Raw genomic sequence first — 16,872 nt, forward strand, 5'->3', positions numbered from 1 at the left:
CCGGCTGCGTCAGCGCTGCCCCGAGCGCAGGGAATGGTCTGGATGGATCCCGCGGGACAGATTCACGTGCCCCTCCCGCCAGATCCCTCTGGAGCCCTGCGGGGAGCGGCCCTGCACTGCCCCTGCTCCCTGTTGGCCGTGAGTCTCCAGGTTCCTGCGTCCCCACAAGGGGATTTGCTTTGAATGCCTCTCCATGCTGCCCACCCTGGGGCTGTGGGGTCACAGGGGTGTGAGGGGCTGAGCCGCGTGTCCGTGTGGGGTCACAGGGGCGTGAGGGGCTGAGCCGCGTGTCCGTGTGGGGTCACAGGGGCGTGAGGGGCTGAGCCGCGTGTCCGTGTGGGGTCACAGGGGCGTGAGGGGCTGAGCCGCGTGTCCGTGTGGGGTCACAGGGGCGTGAGGGGCTGAGCCGCGTGTCCGTGTGGGGTCACAGGGGCGTGAGGGGCTGAGCCGCGTGTCCGTGTGGGGTCACAGGGGCGTGAGGGGCTGAGCCGCGTGTCCGTGTGGGGTCACAGGGGCGTGAGGGGCTGAGCCGCGTGTCCGTGTGGGGTCACAGGGGCGTGAGGGGCTGAGCCGCGTGTCCGTGTGGGGTCACAGGGGCGTGAGGGGCTGAGCCGCGTGTCCGTGTGGGGTCACAGGGGCGTGAGGGGCTGAGCCGCGTGTCCGTGTGGGGTCACAGGGGCGTGAGGGGCTGAGCCGCGTGTCCGTGTGGGGTCACAGGGGCGTGAGGGGCTGAGCCGCGTGTCCGTGTGGGGTCACAGGGGCGTGAGGGGCTGAGCCGCGTGTCCGTGTGGGGTCACAGGGGCGTGAGGGGCTGAGCCGCGTGTCCGTGTGGGGTCACAGGGGCGTGAGGGGCTGAGCCGCGTGTCCGTGTGGGGTCACAGGGGCGTGAGGGGCTGAGCCGCGTGTCCGTGTGGGGTCACAGGGGCGTGAGGGGCTGAGCCGCGTGTCCGTGTGGGGTCACAGGGGCGTGAGGGGCTGAGCCGCGTGTCCGTGTGGGGTCACAGGGGCGTGAGGGGCTGAGCCGCGTGTCCGTGTGGGGTCACAGGGGCGTGAGGGGCTGAGCCGCGTGTCCGTGTGGGGTCACAGGGGCGTGAGGGGCTGAGCCGCGTGTCCGTGTGGGGTCACAGGGGCGTGAGGGGCTGAGCCGCGTGTCCGTGTGGGGTCACAGGGGCGTGAGGGGCTGAGCCGCGTGTCCGTGTGGGGTCACACCGGGTGTGAGGGGCTGAGCCATGTGTCTGTGTGGGGTCATGCAGGGTGTTGTTCTGAATTAGATATGAGGGGTTTAGATAAGTCCCTGCCTTTTGCCCAGGCCTCTGGCAGCAGGCAGTAGCTTTGTTGAGGTGGCCAGCACCCCAAGACCCACTCTTGCTTACAAGTTCTTTAATAATGGCTGATTCAGTCTATTATAGAATGAATTATTTCTTTAATAAACACAAAACTAACAGACGTAAGACTTTAAACAGACTATTACCACTCAGGAAAAAAGACAAAAGAAGCTATTTCTAGCTAAATACACTGTGCATGATAAGGTAACCATTTTTAATATGGCTAGTGACAAAATAGCATAGATTAGGATCCAATGTATCTTACCACCAAGCTGTTGAAGGGGCACACATCGAAATCCTTTCCCTCAATTTCCGGAAAAGTAACTGCAAAGTTGCGTCCAAGCTTTGGGGAGAAATTGTCTCACACATTCCCAGGGAGTTTGTAAGAGACTTCTGCCTCTGTGATAATCTGTAGTACTTTTACAGTGTGAAACCAGGCCTTTTGGTCACCTCTGTTTATCTCTCCCCACATCTCTTAAGCTGGCAGACCTTTTGGTGCCAGGAGATGATACCTGCTGGGCCTTGCCCACCTGGGTTGTCTCTCCTGTCTGCACCAGCCGCCTGTGGTGGGGAGAGGGGTGATACGGCCTGCCCCAGGTGTGAAGGGCTGAGCGGTGTGTGTGGGGTCACGCAGGGTCTGAGGGGCTGAGCCGTGTGTCCATCCCTGCCCAGGGCTGTGGACAGAATCCCAGAATCACTGAGTTTTGAGAAGCCCCCCAGGGTCATCGAGCCCAGCCTGTGACTGATCCCCACCTTACCAACCAGCCCAGAGCGGGAGGACAGAGCACCCAGGTCAAACATTTGTTTGTTCATTTCCAGCTTTCCAAGATGTTGCAGGTCCCGCTGCCGCTGGATCGGGACGGGATCCTGTTCCGGCTGCGTTTCACCACACTGGCCCTCGGGACTGTGTTCTGCCCTCTCTTTGGGTTCCTCTTCTGTGTGATCTGGTCTCTGCTTTTCCACTTCCGTGAGACGACTGCGACCCACTGTGGGGTGAGAGAGTGCTGTGGGAAAAACCCACACTGCTGCAGGGCTGGGGCAGCTGGGGGGGTGACAGAGCTCCCTCCTTCTGGGCGCCTTTCTCCTCTTGGGCTCCTATGCACCTTCTGGATTCCTCTCGCCTTTTCTCTGTCCTTCTGGGCTCCTCTCTTGGGCTTTCCCATCAGAAGTGTTACAGAATCCAGAACAAGCTGCATTATTTTGTTGTCCTTGTGACACCTCAGGACTGGCAGCAGCAGGTTTGGCTTTGTACTGGGACTGAGGGAAGTAGAGACTGGTCAGGCTGGTGTCTGGACTGGGCACGTTGGGGGTTACTGCAGTGAGGAACAAAGGTGGGGAAGCTGAAGGGAAATACATTGTCCTTGGAGGGGTTGGTCCAGAGCTGCTGCCCCTGGGTCTGCTGGAGTTCAGAGGAGTCACAGGTGTCTGGGAAGGGAGGGAGGGAGGCAGGGCCTGGAGTTCCATATGGGGTGAGATTGGGCTCCTCCCCAGGGCTTTCAGGCTGCTGGATGAGCAGCTGGATATGAGCTGGGAATGGAGGCCAGGAGTCATCTCACACCAGCAGGAGAACTTTAGCAGGGCCTGGAGGGACAGGACCCAGGGAATGGCTTCCCAGTGCCAGAGGGCAGGGCTGGATGGGATACTGGGCAGGAATTGTTCCCTGGGAGGGTGGGCAGGCCCTGGCACAGGGTGCCCAGAGCAGCTGGGGCTGCCCCTGGATCCCTGGCAGTGCCCAAGGCCAGGCTGGACATTGGGGCTTGGAGCAGCCTGGGACAGTGGAAGGTGTCCCTGGGCTTTAATGTCCTTCCAACCCAAGTCATCCAGGGATTCTATGGATGATCAAAAGTGTAAAGACAAGAAACCCAAGCAGGGCCCCCAGCACCTCGGGACTGTCCCAGCAGGGCTGTGGGGTCCACGACCCCGTGGGATGGACCAGGGGCGGTGCTGCCACAATACATTCCCTGGCTTTGGGAATAGGAATAAACTCATTTAGGATTTAAAAAGAGGACAGTTTCAGCGTCTGGAAGAGGATGACTGTGAGGCTGTGCCATGTGCCTGTCCCCACGAGCCCGTGTCCCTGCAGGTGCCCAACTACCTGCCGTCCATCAGCGCGGCCATCGGGGGCGAGACCCCGCAGCGCTACGTGTGGCGCCTGTGCATCGGCCTGCACTCGGCCCCGCGCGTCCTCGTGGCCGTGGCCTACTGGAACCACTACCAGAGCTGCCACTGCCCCCACCCCCGCTACCTGCGCCTGTGCCACATCACCCTGCTGCTCAACCTGCTCGAGAACTTCGCCCTCCTCATCCTCACCTACGTGTCCTCCACCGAAAACTATGGTAGGTGTCACCCCCTGCCTGGGGCCCTGCTCTCCTGAGCCCTTCCTTGGACCACTGCTTTGGAATGAGGAAGTTTGGGGAGAAAAAACAGTTTAAAACCCCCAGAGACTATTAAAGTTCATAGTTGTAGAGGAAGGATATGTTCAGAACGTGCAAACAGCCATGCTCTTCCTACAGTTCAGGGTCGCTGGTACTTGGTTGAAGCCACGGGTTCAGTTTGGGGATGGGGCCAGGACCAGGCCTCGGCACTTGGTTCCACCCGTGTGCAAGGCCCTGCTTCAGGGGGTGAGGGCGGGGGAGTGAGGTGGGTGAGAGCTCATCCTGCTTCCCCTCCATCCCCACAGCTGGGCTGGGCTCGGAGCTGGCTCTGCTCCAGCTGTCTTTGATACCTTCCCCTGGAATTTCTGGGGAAAATGTCATAGAATCACAGAATCCAGACTGGTTTGGGTTGGAAAGGACCACAAAGCCCACCCAGTGCCACCCCTGCCATGGCAGGGACACCTCCCACTGTGCCAGGCTGCTCCAAGCCCCAATGTCCAGCCTGGCCTTGGACACTGCCAGGGATCCAGGGGCAGCCCCAGCTGCTCTGGGCACCCTGTGCCAGGGCCTGCCCACCCTCCCAGGGAACAATTCCTGCCCAATCTCCCATCCAGCCCTGCCCTCTGGCACTGGGAAGCCATTCCCTGGCTCCTGGCCCTCCAGCCCTTGTCCCCAGTCCCTCTGCAGCTCTCCTGGAGCCCCTTTAGGCCCTGCAAGGGGCTCTGAGCTCTCCCTGGAGCCTTCTCCTCTCCCAGTGAGCACCCCCAGCTCTCCCAGCCTGGCTCCAGAGCAGAGAGGCTCCTGCCTTCTAATAGTTCCTGGGAACAGAATCAGAGTTTTTCAGGTTAAATCCATGTGTCCCAAACCTGGTCAGGCTGGGAAATTCTCTTCCCTCTCATGGTCTCAGCTCAGAAGAACTTAAGTGCCAATGCTGATCTCCAGCTGCTGTTTCATCCTAAAATCTGGAGGAGGCACCAGGGATTAGTTGGAGAGCACTGAAATCCAGGAGCCAGCGAGGTGGTGCTGTTGCAGTGGAACAAACCCTGTGCTGGCATGTATCAGCAGGGAAGTAATGTGTTGGCTTTGCCTGCACAGCTGGATGCTGATGATGGATATTGTGTCCAGCTGTGGGCTGGAGAGGGACTTTGAACAAAGAATGGAGGGCCAGGAGCCAGGGAATGGCTTCCCAGTGCCAGAGGGCAGGGCTGGATGGGAGATTGGGCAGGAATTGTTCCCTGGGAGGGTGGGCAGGCCCTGGCACAGGGTGCCCAGAGCAGCTGGGGCTGCCCCTGGATCCCTGGCAGTGCCCAAGGCCAGGCTGGACATTGGGGCTTGGAGCAGCCTGGCACAGTGGGAGGTGTCCCTGCCATGGCAGGGGGTGGGATGAAAAGATTATTAAGGTCCCTCCCAACCCATTCTGGGATTCAGGGTTGTGGTGCTGTGAACAGAGTCCCAGGATCTCCCCAGCCTTTGGGGTGAGGATGATCCATGGTGGAGCCCAGTAACTGGGATGGCAGGACAGGAACCTCCTGCTGATGGAGGTCTGTGGTCTGGGCCGTGTCCCTGCCCAGCGCACCCTCCTTGTCTCCTGCCAGCATTCCCTGTCCCCATGGCGAGGTGTCCCAGTGCCTCCCTCCTGGCAGTGTCCCCTCGTGGCAGGGTCAGCAGCCTGACCTGCCTCAGGGGCTTCTCCAGCTTGTCTGGGCTGGGCCCCTGCCCTTGGAAAGCCAGGTGCTCCTTCAAGCTCTGGGTACTTGCCCAGCCTGGCCTGGCCCTGTGTGGAGCCCTGGGAGGGGGAGCCCGAGGTGTGGCCGGGCAGAGCCACCCGGAAGCCGAGGCTGACCCACTTCCTGGGATCCTCATCCCAGACTAATCCCACGGCTGTGGGGAAAGTTTCAGCCCTGAGCTGCCATGCTCAGGTTAATCATCCCTGCGGGACACCCCAGCCTGACCTCTCCCACCTGCTGATACCTCACGTGCTTCCCTTCCCCTGGGACGGAGAAGGGAAACAGGGATGGGCATTTCTGATGTTCAGGTGTTTGGGAATTCAGCCTGAGGTTCAGTTTCTGGAGAAGGGGCTGGGAAATCCTTTTCAGAGCAGCACTTACAAAAATCTCTCACCTGAAGGTGCAGGGGTTGTGTGGGGTTTGGGGCCTGGGGAGCAGCTCTGGTTTAGCTCCAGCTGCTTTCCCAGCCTGATACTGTACCTGGACTAGTCCAGGTGTGCATGAGGCAACCTCTGCGCTGGAGATGAGGCTGCTGATGGTGCTGATGGGCAGGCAGGTAATACAGGGACCACAAGATGGACTCCTCTGGATTTTGGACTGGCTAACTCTGCACCCCCCCCTCCCCGTGCCTCAGTTTCCCCATCCCTAGAACAACAGTGGTGATGCTGAGCTGCTCCCAAGGGTCCCTGAGTTTACAGCCGTGTGAAGCGATGGTCCCAGAGCACATAAACACCCTCCTGGCACTTTGGGATAAGTCTTCCAGGCACTTGTATCCCCTTCCAGGGGGCCCTGAGGCACCACGAGCAGGTTGTGGAGCCGTGCTGTGCCATGCTGTGGAGCCTTGCTTGTCTTCTGCAAGGACCCCACTGGAGTCCCAGCATCACCGGGATGCACAAAGCCCCCCCTAAATCCTGCCCCACGTTCCCCTGGTGCTCCTGGCTTGGACTGAACAGGAAACCTGTTGTTTGTCAATCCAGCAATCCACGAAAATGCCTTCATTGTGTTCATCACATCGGCCCTGGGCCATATGCTGCTCACCTGCATCCTCTGGAGAATGACTAAGAAACACACAGTAAGTCCTGAGGTACAGACACTTTCCTTTCTTCTCTCTGTGCTGGGAGCTGGGAAGGGGCTCTGGGGCTGTGCCACAGCTGGGACAGGGCTCTGGGGCCATGCTGGGAGTTGGCAGGGGGCTCTGGGCTGGCAGTGAAGGGCTTTGGCTGCCTTTGCTTGTGAAATAGCCCTGAGCACGTGCTAAAGGGGCCAACAGCAGCAGGTGAAATGGAGAAAGTCAACAAAACCCATTATTTACCAAAGCAAAGTTTCCTATTTTCTGGTTCTGCCATAGAATCACAGAATGGTTTTGGTTGGAAGGGACCTCAGAGCCCATCCAGTGCCACCCCTGCCATGGCAGGGACACCTCCCACTGTCCCAGGCTGCTCCAAGCCCCAATGTCCAGCCTGGCCTTGGGCACTGCCAGGGATCCAGGGGCAGCCCCAGCTGCTCTGGGCACCCTGTGCCAGGGCCTGCCCACCCTGCCAGGGAAGGATTTCTTCCCAGTATCTGATTAAGCTTTCACTGAGAGATCGTACTGAAAACCACTATTGGCATCCCTGTGGGTTGGGATTGCTCATCCCTTCTCCGTGCCTGTTCCTAAGCTGAAGTTGGCTTCCCTGTGCTGGGAATTGCTGGTCCTGCAAGCTGGTAGCAGTGGGCAGCAGGAGTTGTTCTCCCTTTCCTCCAGAATGACTCTGGAGCAGGCTGGCTCTGGCTCTTTCTCTGGAGGGGTCAGGGGGTGCAGGGAGTGGCTGGGGGGGCAGCGGGTCCAGTGGAGGATCCACTGCTGCTCCTGGGTCCATTGCCTGGATGCAGCTTCTGTGCTGTGCTGGGTTGTGGTGTGAGTCCTGGACCGTGGGCAGGACACCCAGGTTGGCCCTGGATTATGGGGCAGGTGGGCAGGAAATCCAGGTGTGTCCTGGGCTGCAGGCACTGACAGCCACAGGCAGGGCCAGGTATCCAGGGTTGTCCTGGGCTGCGGGCACTGACAGCCACAGGCAGGGCCAGGTATCCAGGGTTGTCCTGGGCTGCGGGCACTGACAGCCACAGGCAGGGCCAGGTATCCAGGGTTGTCCTGGGCTGCGGGCACTGACAGCCACAGGCAGGGCCAGGTATCCAGGGTTGTCCTGGGCTGCGGGCACTGACAGCCACAGGCAGGGCCAGGTATCCAGGGTTGTCCTGGGCTGCGGGCACTGACAGCCACAGGCAGGGCCAGGTATCCAGGGTTGTCCTGGGCTGCGGGCACTGACAGCCACAGGCAGGGCCAGGTATCCAGGGTTGTCCTGGGCTGCGGGCACTGACAGCCACAGGCAGGGCCAGGTATCCAGGGTTGTCCTGGGCTGCGGGCACTGACAGCCACAGGCAGGGCCAGGTATCCAGGGTTGTCCTGGGCTGCGGGCACTGACAGCCACAGGCAGGGCCAGGTATCCAGGGTTGTCCTGGGCTGCGGGCACTGACAGCCAGGGGCAGGACAGGACATCCAGGTTTGAGGCTGTAGGAGAGCTGCTTCTGTGCCCACGTGGCTCCTGCATGCTTGGCTTCACCTGTGGGTCTGGGCTGCCTGGATCTCTCTGTCCTTTCCCCTTGGGATACGTCTCCCCAGCCGATCCCGGTCCAGCCCTCATGGTCCCAGTGTTAAATGGGGAGGGTTCCCGGGGCTGTGTTGCCCCAGGAGGGTGACAGTGTGCAAATCAGAGCCCTTTGGAGGTGTGTGCCTGTGTCCCAGGGCTGGGAAGCTCCAAGGGCTGGACAGGCCTCTCCCAAGGCACAGTGTGTGGGGCTGCAGGGCAGGTGCTGTGCTTGGGGTCCGTGTCCCAGCAGGATGAGTGCTGGGGGGCCCAGCTCCAGCAGTCCCAGAGCAGCTCCTGCTCCATCACCGCTGCTGATCCTCCCCTTCCGCCAATTCACTGAGCCTGTCCCCTGCTGCCTTACTCCAGAGACCTGGAGAGGAAGCTTCCAGCAGTTGTTTGGCTGTAAGATTCCTTAGGAAAGGGCCTTCTGGAGATGCTGGGGTTCTCCTTGCTCACTGGAAGTGATACGGGAATAGCGAGAGCTCACAGTCATTCCTTGGCAGCTTTCCCACGGCTTCCTTTATTTATGTCATATTGTTTTGGCTTGTCTTGTTCCTGGGTGAGACCTCCAAAGCCCCGGATCTCATCCCCTGCCACGTCACCTGCTGGGGCTGGTTCCTCTCCCCTGCAGCGGGCAGGGGTGAGGCATCCCAAATCCTGGGCTCAGCTTTGGGCCCCTCAGAGCAAGAGAGACTTTGAGGGGCTGGAGCGTGTCCAGGGCAGGGAAGGGAGCTGGGAAGGGGCTGGAGCCCCAGGAGCGGCTGAGGGAGCTGGGAAAGGGGCTCAGGCTGGAGCAAAGGAGGCTCAGGGGGGACCTTGTGGCTCTGCACAAGTCCCTGACAGGAGGGGGCAGCCGGGGGGGTCGGGCTCTGCTGCCAGGGAACAGGGACAGGAGGAGAGGGAACGGCCTCAGGCTGGGCCAGGGGAGGCTCAGGGTGGATATTGGGAAAATTCCTTCCTAGATAGGGCTGTCCAGCCCGGGCACAGCTGCCCAGGGCTAGGGGGGAGTCCCCATTCCTGGGGAGATTTCACAGCCCTGTGGATGTGGCACTTGGGGACATGGGTTAGTGGTCTTGGCACTGCTGGGGAGCAGTTGGACTCTGGTCTCAGAGGGATTTTCCAGCCTCATGGGTTTTATTCTCCCCGAGGACTGGAGGAATCTGCACATCCCTGGGGGGAAGGGCAGGGGACATGGTGACACCTTGGCTGAACATGCCATTGCCTGGCACAGTGACACCACCCACCTCCTCCTCCCATCCTGGAACAGCCTTGCTGGTGGAGGGGAGCTGCCCTCGGGGGTGTGTGGTCCCCCCAGAGCTGGGGGCTTCCCCAAGGGGAGAGGAGCCCTCCAGGGCCAGCCCTGAGGCCACCAGAGGTGCAGTGTCCCTGTGCCAGCTCCAGTGTCCCCGCCAGCTTCGTGTGGGGCCGCAGGATGGAGCTGTCGCCTAGAGCATGAGGGTGACGGGTGAGGGAGGAGGAGGAAGGCGCTATGGGGTGACACAGCTCCCAGACCAGCTGTGTCGGGGTGAAAGAGGGCACAATGCTTGTCACACCACCAGGCGTCATCTTTGGCCAAGGCACTTCTGGTGACTCTGCAGCTGCCGCGTCTCCGTGTCTGGTGATGTGCGTTGAGCTCCTGCGCCAGTCATTCCCGCGGATCCTCCGAGCCGAGCGGGGTCTCCTGGGGCTTGTCCCACTCTCTGTCTGTATTCCTCAGGCTGCAAGCCCTCTGCTCATGGCTGGTGGCCCCTGGCAGGCTTGGTGCAGCTCCTGTGACACCCGCAGCTTGCTTGGCTTGGCTGGGCAGGACAGCGGGACACGGGAGGTGCTGCTGCCAGAGCCTGGCCCCATCCAAGGGCTTGGGCAGTGCCCAGCCACGCTCATGGGGCTGCTTTAGGCCAGGGCACAGCTGATCCTCCGTGTGCATCACGGCACCTTGGGGACAGGTTCTGGTTCTGTTTGTGTCCCTTGTGGGGGCCTTTGTTCACATTTGCTCCCCCAGCCCTGGAGCCGGCGGTGGCAGGAGGGGACAGGTGAGGAATGGCTCCCATCCCACCGTGTTCCATCCTTCCCTCCTCCTCAGCAGAGGGTCCCCACGGGTGTTCAGGTTCTCCAGGGCCAGACCTGGGACCATCTCCAGGACAAACTCCGCGTGAGGAGCTGGCAAGCTGGATCCGTCTGGAGGAGGGAACAGGGGGGCTGAGCTTTCCCAGCCCCATGGCTGGCACTGCTGTTGGCGCTGCTGGAGGGGGTGAAGCTCCCCAGGTCTGGCGGCGTAGGAGGGACGGGAATTGGTCTTGCAAAAGCTTGTCGTCCGGTGGGGCTCCTGTTGCAACTGCTGTTCTGTGAGGGCAGGAAGGTGCAGAGGAACTGGTTTGCAATGGGGAAGTACAGGCGGTTTCCAGTTACGAGGTGGCAAGTGGTGAGAGAAAGGAAAATAAAGCTCTACGGGGGGGAGAAAACAGAAAGCAGGAGAGAGAAACAGAGGGGAAGGGGCAAAGCAGAGAGAGAGATTGTGTGGAAAAGGGAAATGGAGCCTGGGATCCTCCAGCTGTGGCTGATCACTGCGCCCCGTGCTTGGTGCTTGGCTGTGGCGTGGCAGTGCCCACCTGGGCTGGCAGTTCTGCTATTCCTGGCTGGCTGCTCACCCTTAAAACTCTCCTTTCCCCCAGCCCTGAGGCTCAGAGCCAGGCAGTGGGGCAGAGCGGTTTCACTTCTTGTTTGCAAACACATTTTTTTCCCCCTAGCTCTGGGCTAGTGGCCCCAGCAGACACCAGTGTGTGCATGTGGTGGCCACCGGGCTGGCTGGCTCAGGCCCATCAGAGGAGGCCACGGAGGTGCTCCCAGGGCTGGAGCTCTGGAGCCAGGCTGGGAGAGCTGGTGGAGTTCACCTGGAGAGGAGAAGCTCCAGGGAGAGCTCAGAGCCCCTTGCAGGGCCTAAAGGGGCTCCAGGAGAGCTGCAGAGGGACTGGGGACAAGGGCTGGAGGGCCAGGAGCCAGGGAATGGCTTCCCAGTGCCAGAGGGCAGGGCTGGATGGGAGATTGGGCAGGAATTGTTCCCTGGGAGGGTGGGCAGGCCCTGGCACAGGGTGCCCAGAGCAGCTGGGGCTGCCCCTGGATCCCTGGCAGTGCCCAAGGCCAGGCTGGACATTGGGGCTTGGAGCAGCCTGGGATGGTGGAATGGAACAAGCTTGCAGTCCAATCCATGCTGTGGCCAGTGGAGCTGGGTCCTGCTCTGCCACCAGCCCCTGGGCTCTATCCCACAACATCCCGCTCCCCCGGCACCCGCAGGGCACACAGGCTGAGCCCAGCCCAGGCTGCAGCCAGTGCAGAGGCACAGGAGCTGCTGGGGCACAGCCCCGCTGGGCGCAGCTGAGCCCCCAGAGCTGGAGCAGGGTGGCTGAGCTGTGTCCCCGCCGCGGCAGAGCCGTGTGAGCAGCAGGGACCACAAGCGCCTTGGTGACCACGCGTGGTTTCACCCCAGCTCCTTGCAGCGCCCCTGGGAGCGCTGGCGGTGCCTCAGACAAGCCCTCTATAAATAGCTGAGCTCTCTGTGGGGCCCTTTGGCTCCGGGCTCTCTGCACAGACCCGGAAACCCTCGAGGGGAGCTGGGACTGGTGTGTGACACAGAGCCTGCAGGTGCCACTTGTCCCCCAGAAAGGGATGGTGGCTCCAGGGCAGAACGAGTGCTTGGGAGGTCCCTGCAGAGTGAGCTGTTGCCTTTTGAGTTAGGAGCACTGTCCCCATCAGGAACTGGGGTGTGGGCAGAGTCCTTCTCCCTCTCTGGAGGTGGTGGAAGAAGCAGGAGGCTCCTGTGCCTTCTTGCTGGTGGCTCACAGCAGCCACCCCTCAGCCCTCGGAGCTGCATTTGCAGGGCTTGGGGCTCTCCCAAGGGTGGGGGAAGGAGACCCCCAGTGCCTCCCGTGAGCTGGGAGCACCATCCCCGAGTGTGCCCTCCGGGCTGGCTGCTGCAGCCACTCTCTCCTCCCCCCATTGTCCGGCCCCTGTTCCTGACTCATCTCGGTGTGCCAGGGAATGTGCCTCAGCTCCCGGCCGCCAGCTGGGCACTAAATATCAGCTGGGCACTAAATATCAGCTGGGCACTAAATATAATCCCCCTGTGGTTTTCTGGGCCAGACACACGTGCAGCCACGGAGGGCTGGGTGGCTGTGTGACACTGGGCGGGCTCGCAGGGGCCGCGGGTGCCCCGCTCTGTCCTGCCAGGAGGAAATTGCACAGCCAGGCTTGGCAGCCCAGCTGTGCCAGCCCGGCAGCCCCAGCCAGGCTACAGGGGAGCCTGGCACCAGCTCAGCTTGGAGCACCCTGTCCTTGGGATTTTCTTACCCCCTTTTTCCTCACAGGCAACCGGAGCGTGGTGGCCTCCTGCCAGGCTGCCTGGAGCTGCCAGCTCCTCTCCAGGGCTCTGACCTGGAGGGCTCCTGGTCCTGTCCAGGCTGAGCAATCCCAATTCTCCCAGTCTTTCCTCACAGCAGAGGCACTCCATCTCTCTAATCTTGGTGCCCTCCTCTGGCCACCGTCTGGCTCCCTGGGCTGTCCCCAGGTGGGGGTTCCCCACAAAGCTGGGGCCAGGGAAGCAGGGACAGTGCCTGGCACTGGCTGAGCCGTGAGCAGGGCAGTGCGTCCAGCCCACACCAGTGAGGGGATGGGCAGCTCCTGTCCATGCAGCAGTCCTGGAGCTCCCACCATGCTGCCCGAAGTCCAGGCTGGCCCTTCCCTCCTCCTCCTGCAGCAGGACAGGGGTAGCACTCCAGCTCCCACATCCCACTGTGGTCCCCATGCGCCCCAGTCCCCCTGCCGTGCCTGGGCATCCTGCCCGTGCTCCTGCAGCGACCTGCCCCGAGGTGCCACCTTCCAAGCCAGTGCTGCTCAGCGTCGTGGCATGTCACCGTGTGCCACCTCCTGGACCCCCCTGCGGACCCTGCCCTGTGATCCCCTGGCACTGGGCTGAGCCAGCCGTGCCCTGGCATTAGGGATTAACACCTAATTACCCGTGTGATAATCCTCTGCCCAGACTGGGAGAGGGGGAGCTCAGAGGGCACCCAGAGGTGCCCCGTCACTGTGGTGAGCCCGGGAATGCAGGGACAACTCGGGGTCCTGCAGCAGCACCGGGGGTTGGCACTGGATGAGCTTTAAGGTCCCCTCCGCCCTGAGCTATTCTCTGCCTCGGTGATCCCGGCAGGTCCCTGGAGTCCCCGGGAGGGCTGTGGGGTGCGGCGGGGCCATGCCAGGCCTAAGCCCAGCCGTTGGCGCTGCCGTGGGAGCGCGGTGACAGCGCGGTGACAGCGAGGTGTTTGCGAGCCGCTTTTCCGGTGTGAAACTCGGCATCGCGCCCCGGCCCTGCTCCGGGCTCTGTCACAGCCGGTGGCACCGCTGCTCCTCACACCCCAGCTCCTGCTGGCGAGAGGGACCCTGTCAGTGCCAGCGGGAAGGACCTGCCCAGGCCCCGTGGGCTGGAGGTGGCGTCACCCGCGTGTCCCCGCATGGTGAGGCGCCCGTGAACCCGTCCTTCCTCTCTGGGTTTTCCTCCCTGGCTGGGCCCCTGGCACGCGTTCCGGGGGTAATGGAAAGTGTGATGGGGCAATTTAAATTTTCCTTATTATCAGCACTCCCTCGGAATGGAATTTTTGTCTCACGTGAAGTGTCAGACAAGGGGGAAATTCCCCTCCCACCTGTAACAGCCTGGGCTGTCTGTGGCATCCTCACGCCCCCTGGTGTGAAAAAGACATGGTTTGGGCTTCCTCTGCCCCCAGGGCTATAGGATCCTTATCCATGACCCTCAGTGTGATGGGAGAAATAGAGGAAGGGAACTGGAGCCAGTACCTCCCGGGAGTCACTGCACCCACAGCCCCCAGATTTGGGTTGCTGGGTGGTGGGTCGGGGGAGCCCATTGTGGGGACAGGCCTGGCCCCTGGGTTGTCCCCTTTGTGGAGGCTGAGCTCTGGAGCACAGAAGCAGTGAGCTGAGAGAGTGGGGCCGCTGGCAGCATCCCCATGCTCTGTTCCTGCCCCATAAGAGGTGGTGCTGGGAGGCAGGATGGGGCCCCTCTGTGCCAGAGCGTGTTGGGTGAGGTCTCCAGCGCAGCACCCTCCCTGGCTGCCACCCCTTCATGTGGTTTCCTCTTCCCTGGTGCTGTTGTGGGTGGGGGGTGCAGCACCCGGTGAATTCCCCATGTCCCGGGGCCACCTGCAGCCACCCGGGCCATGGGCTCTGCCTCTGGTAGAGCCGTTGGCCCATCCTCAGGGAGTCCCCTGTGCGCCCCAGCACCGGGGGCTCCTGCCCCAGGGCCCCCCCATTTGCTGGGACCCTGTGGCTCCCTCACTCCCTGTATCTCCATGTAGGTGTGAGCCTCGTGTGCCCCTGGGCACAGCCCTGCCAAAGCCACCCCTGGGCCTGGGCTGGGGGGCTCTGCACAAGGAGCCAGGGTGCAGAGACCCCCGGGGCTGTGTGGGGCCAGGGCAGAGCTTCCCTGGGATGGGGATGGCTACTCCAGCATCACTCAGACCTTGGCCTCTTCCAGGAGCGCAAGTCATACAAGTGGAAGCAGCTGCTCTTCTTCTTCACCTTCATCACGTTCGCGTTTGCCGTGTGTGTTTACTTCCACCACAACTGGTATTGCGGCCCCGGAGGTGAGGGGGCTGCCTTGGGGTGTGTGTGGGGAGGGGGCTGGGTGGTCACTGAATCACTGAATCACAGGATCGTTAAGGTTGGAAGAGATGCCCGGGATCAGCAAGTCCAAGCTGTGCCTGATGCCCACCTGGTCACCCAGCCCAGAGCACTGAGTGCCATATCCACTGAGGGCCTTCCTGGGACACCTCCAGGGATGGGCACTCCAAACCTCCCTGGGCAGCCCCTTCCAATGCCTGACCACCCCTTCTGTGAAAAAATTCCTTCTGATGTCCAAAAATTCTCCCTGATGTCCAATGTCCTCCTAATGTGATGCCTTGCCTTCCAAATCCCAGCCCAGGGCAGCTCCTGGTCATGGTGCCTGGCCATGCTTCTTCTCTGGTGGGGGTTAAGGCCCCCAGCCCGTGCCCTGCTGCCCCAAGCAGGTGGCCCAGAGACCCCCCAGCCCCCCGGGTCCCCCTCACCTGCTGTGTTTCCTCCCCCAGTGTACACCGTCTTCGCCTTCCTGGAGTACCTGGTTGTCCTCTCCAACATGGCCTTCCACATGACTGCCTTCTGGGACTTCGGCAACAAGGAGCTGGTGGTGAGCTCGCTGCTGGAGGACAAGCACTTCTAGCCAGCCCCACTGCTGGGGGCTCCTCTTCCCTGGGGGAGGCAGAGAGCCCCTTCCCTGTCCTGCTGGGGCCGGGGTGTTTGCTGTGGAGCCGCTGCGAGGATCATCAGAGATGCCAGGAGTGTCTGTCCCTGGCTGCACCTGCAGCTCTCGTCCAGGGGAGCAGCAGGCTCTTCCCAGGGCCCCCCTGCCCTGCTCCCTGCCAGCTCCAGGAGGGCAAGACAGGAGGGACAGGGACCTGCTGCCTGTTTCTTGGGAGGATGCTCCAGGCAAGGCAGGATGCTGCTCCTGGTATCAGGGCATGGGTCCAGCCCTGCCCTGTCCTTTCTTGGCCTGGGGGGGGTCTCATGCTTCCTCCTCCAGGCTGGGCATCCTGGGGCAAGTCTTCAAAAAGGGCTGGTGGCCTTTTGGACTGGCTTCAGGCACTGGTCTCCCATTGGACTGGGGCAAGGTCCTGGCCCGTCCCTGCCTGAGTTCCCAGGAGGGGGGCAGGAGGAGCATGCTGGGCCGTACAGGGACTGCCCAGAGCAGTGTGGGAGCACCTGGGGCAGGGCAGGTGCTGGGAGCATCCACATCTCCCTCCTGCCTTTCCCAGAAGTGCCCCCAGCAGCACAGGCTGCTCCCAGGGGTGCTGTGCCTGTTCCAGCCCAGTTTGGGGAGGAAGGGCGAGTGTGCTGGTGCTGGAGGTCTTTGTTCCAATGTTCCCATGGATTCCCCTGTGCTGTGCTGTGGGGTGGAGCTGGGAACTGCTGGGGCCCAGCAGTGCCCCCAGTGTGTAGCTCTGGCTGCCAGGGCATGGGGGACATGGCTGGGTGGCAGCTCAGGTCTGACAGTGTCCCCAAGCTCCTCCTGCAGTGCTGCTGGGAGGGGCACCTGGAGCTGTCCTGATTTTGGGGAGCTCTGCATTTGCCAGGGCTCATCCCACCCCACACTTGGCCAGGAAGGACCAGCGTGGGTCCCTCCCTGCCCTTCACCTGAGCACAGCCACCACCGAGAGTCCCCTGGGATGTCCCAGTGCTCATCCCTGTGTTCCCAGGGCTGGGCAGAGCCTCCTCCAGCAGGAGCTGTGGGGCTCTGGCAGAGCTGGGGCCGGGCTGGCTTTGAGCGGGTCCTGCCGCACGTGTCCATCTTCAGTGTCCCCATCCATGGGCTCCATCCGCGTCCCTGCATGCGTGTGACGCGCTGCCCCGCGGCGCCTTGGCTTTGAGGTGGAAATAAAGCTCTGAGTATTTTTGTGAGCTCTCGGCAAACTCCACAGCATTTCCACCTGGCACAGCCCGGCACGGCCCTGGAACAGCCCTGGCACAGCCAGCGGGGCCAGCCCAGCACCCTGGGCAGGGTGGGGGGTGGAATGGGGTGCAGGACATGGACCCCGGGCACCGGGGCTGGAATGTGGGATGTGGATCCTGGGTGTTGGAGCTGGGGTGCAGGACGTGGACCCTGGGTTCTGGGGTGTGAGGTGGGGATCCCAGGAGGTGGGATCCTGGCACTGGGGCTTGGGGTGTGGGGTGCAGATCCTGGGTATTTGGGCTGGCGTGCAGGATGTTTACCCTGGGCGCT

The 16,872-nt window shown here is 62.0% G+C and overlaps 1 protein-coding gene across 3 annotated transcripts in view; it reads left to right on the forward strand.

Annotated features, from left to right (window-relative positions):
- The window catches only part of PGAP2 (post-GPI attachment to proteins 2), a 17,972-nt gene extending 1,422 nt beyond the window's left edge, over positions 1 to 16,550 (forward strand). Inside the window, exons 1-6 of one of the 3 annotated variants that reach the window (XM_017744730.1) lie at positions 1,929 to 1,939; positions 2,145 to 2,318; positions 3,409 to 3,661; positions 6,405 to 6,511; positions 14,593 to 14,701; positions 15,185 to 16,550. In XM_017744730.1, the coding sequence (XP_017600219.1) occupies positions 2,154 to 2,318; positions 3,409 to 3,661; positions 6,405 to 6,511; positions 14,593 to 14,701; positions 15,185 to 15,315 (765 nt within the window). In that variant the 5' untranslated portion in view covers positions 1,929 to 1,939; positions 2,145 to 2,153 and the 3' untranslated portion in view covers positions 15,316 to 16,550. Of the gene's footprint in view, positions 1 to 1,928; positions 1,940 to 2,144; positions 2,319 to 3,408; positions 3,662 to 6,404; positions 6,512 to 14,592; positions 14,702 to 15,184 lie in introns of those variants that run through there. The other 2 variants (XM_008643240.2, XM_008643241.2) reach the window with 2 other exon arrangements.
- The last annotated feature ends 322 nt before the right edge of the window (positions 16,551 to 16,872 follow it).

This window comes from Corvus brachyrhynchos, unplaced genomic scaffold (genome assembly GCF_000691975.1).
Source record: "Corvus brachyrhynchos isolate BGI_N302 unplaced genomic scaffold, ASM69197v1 scaffold511, whole genome shotgun sequence".
NCBI classification, from domain to species: domain Eukaryota; kingdom Metazoa; phylum Chordata; class Aves; order Passeriformes; family Corvidae; genus Corvus; species Corvus brachyrhynchos.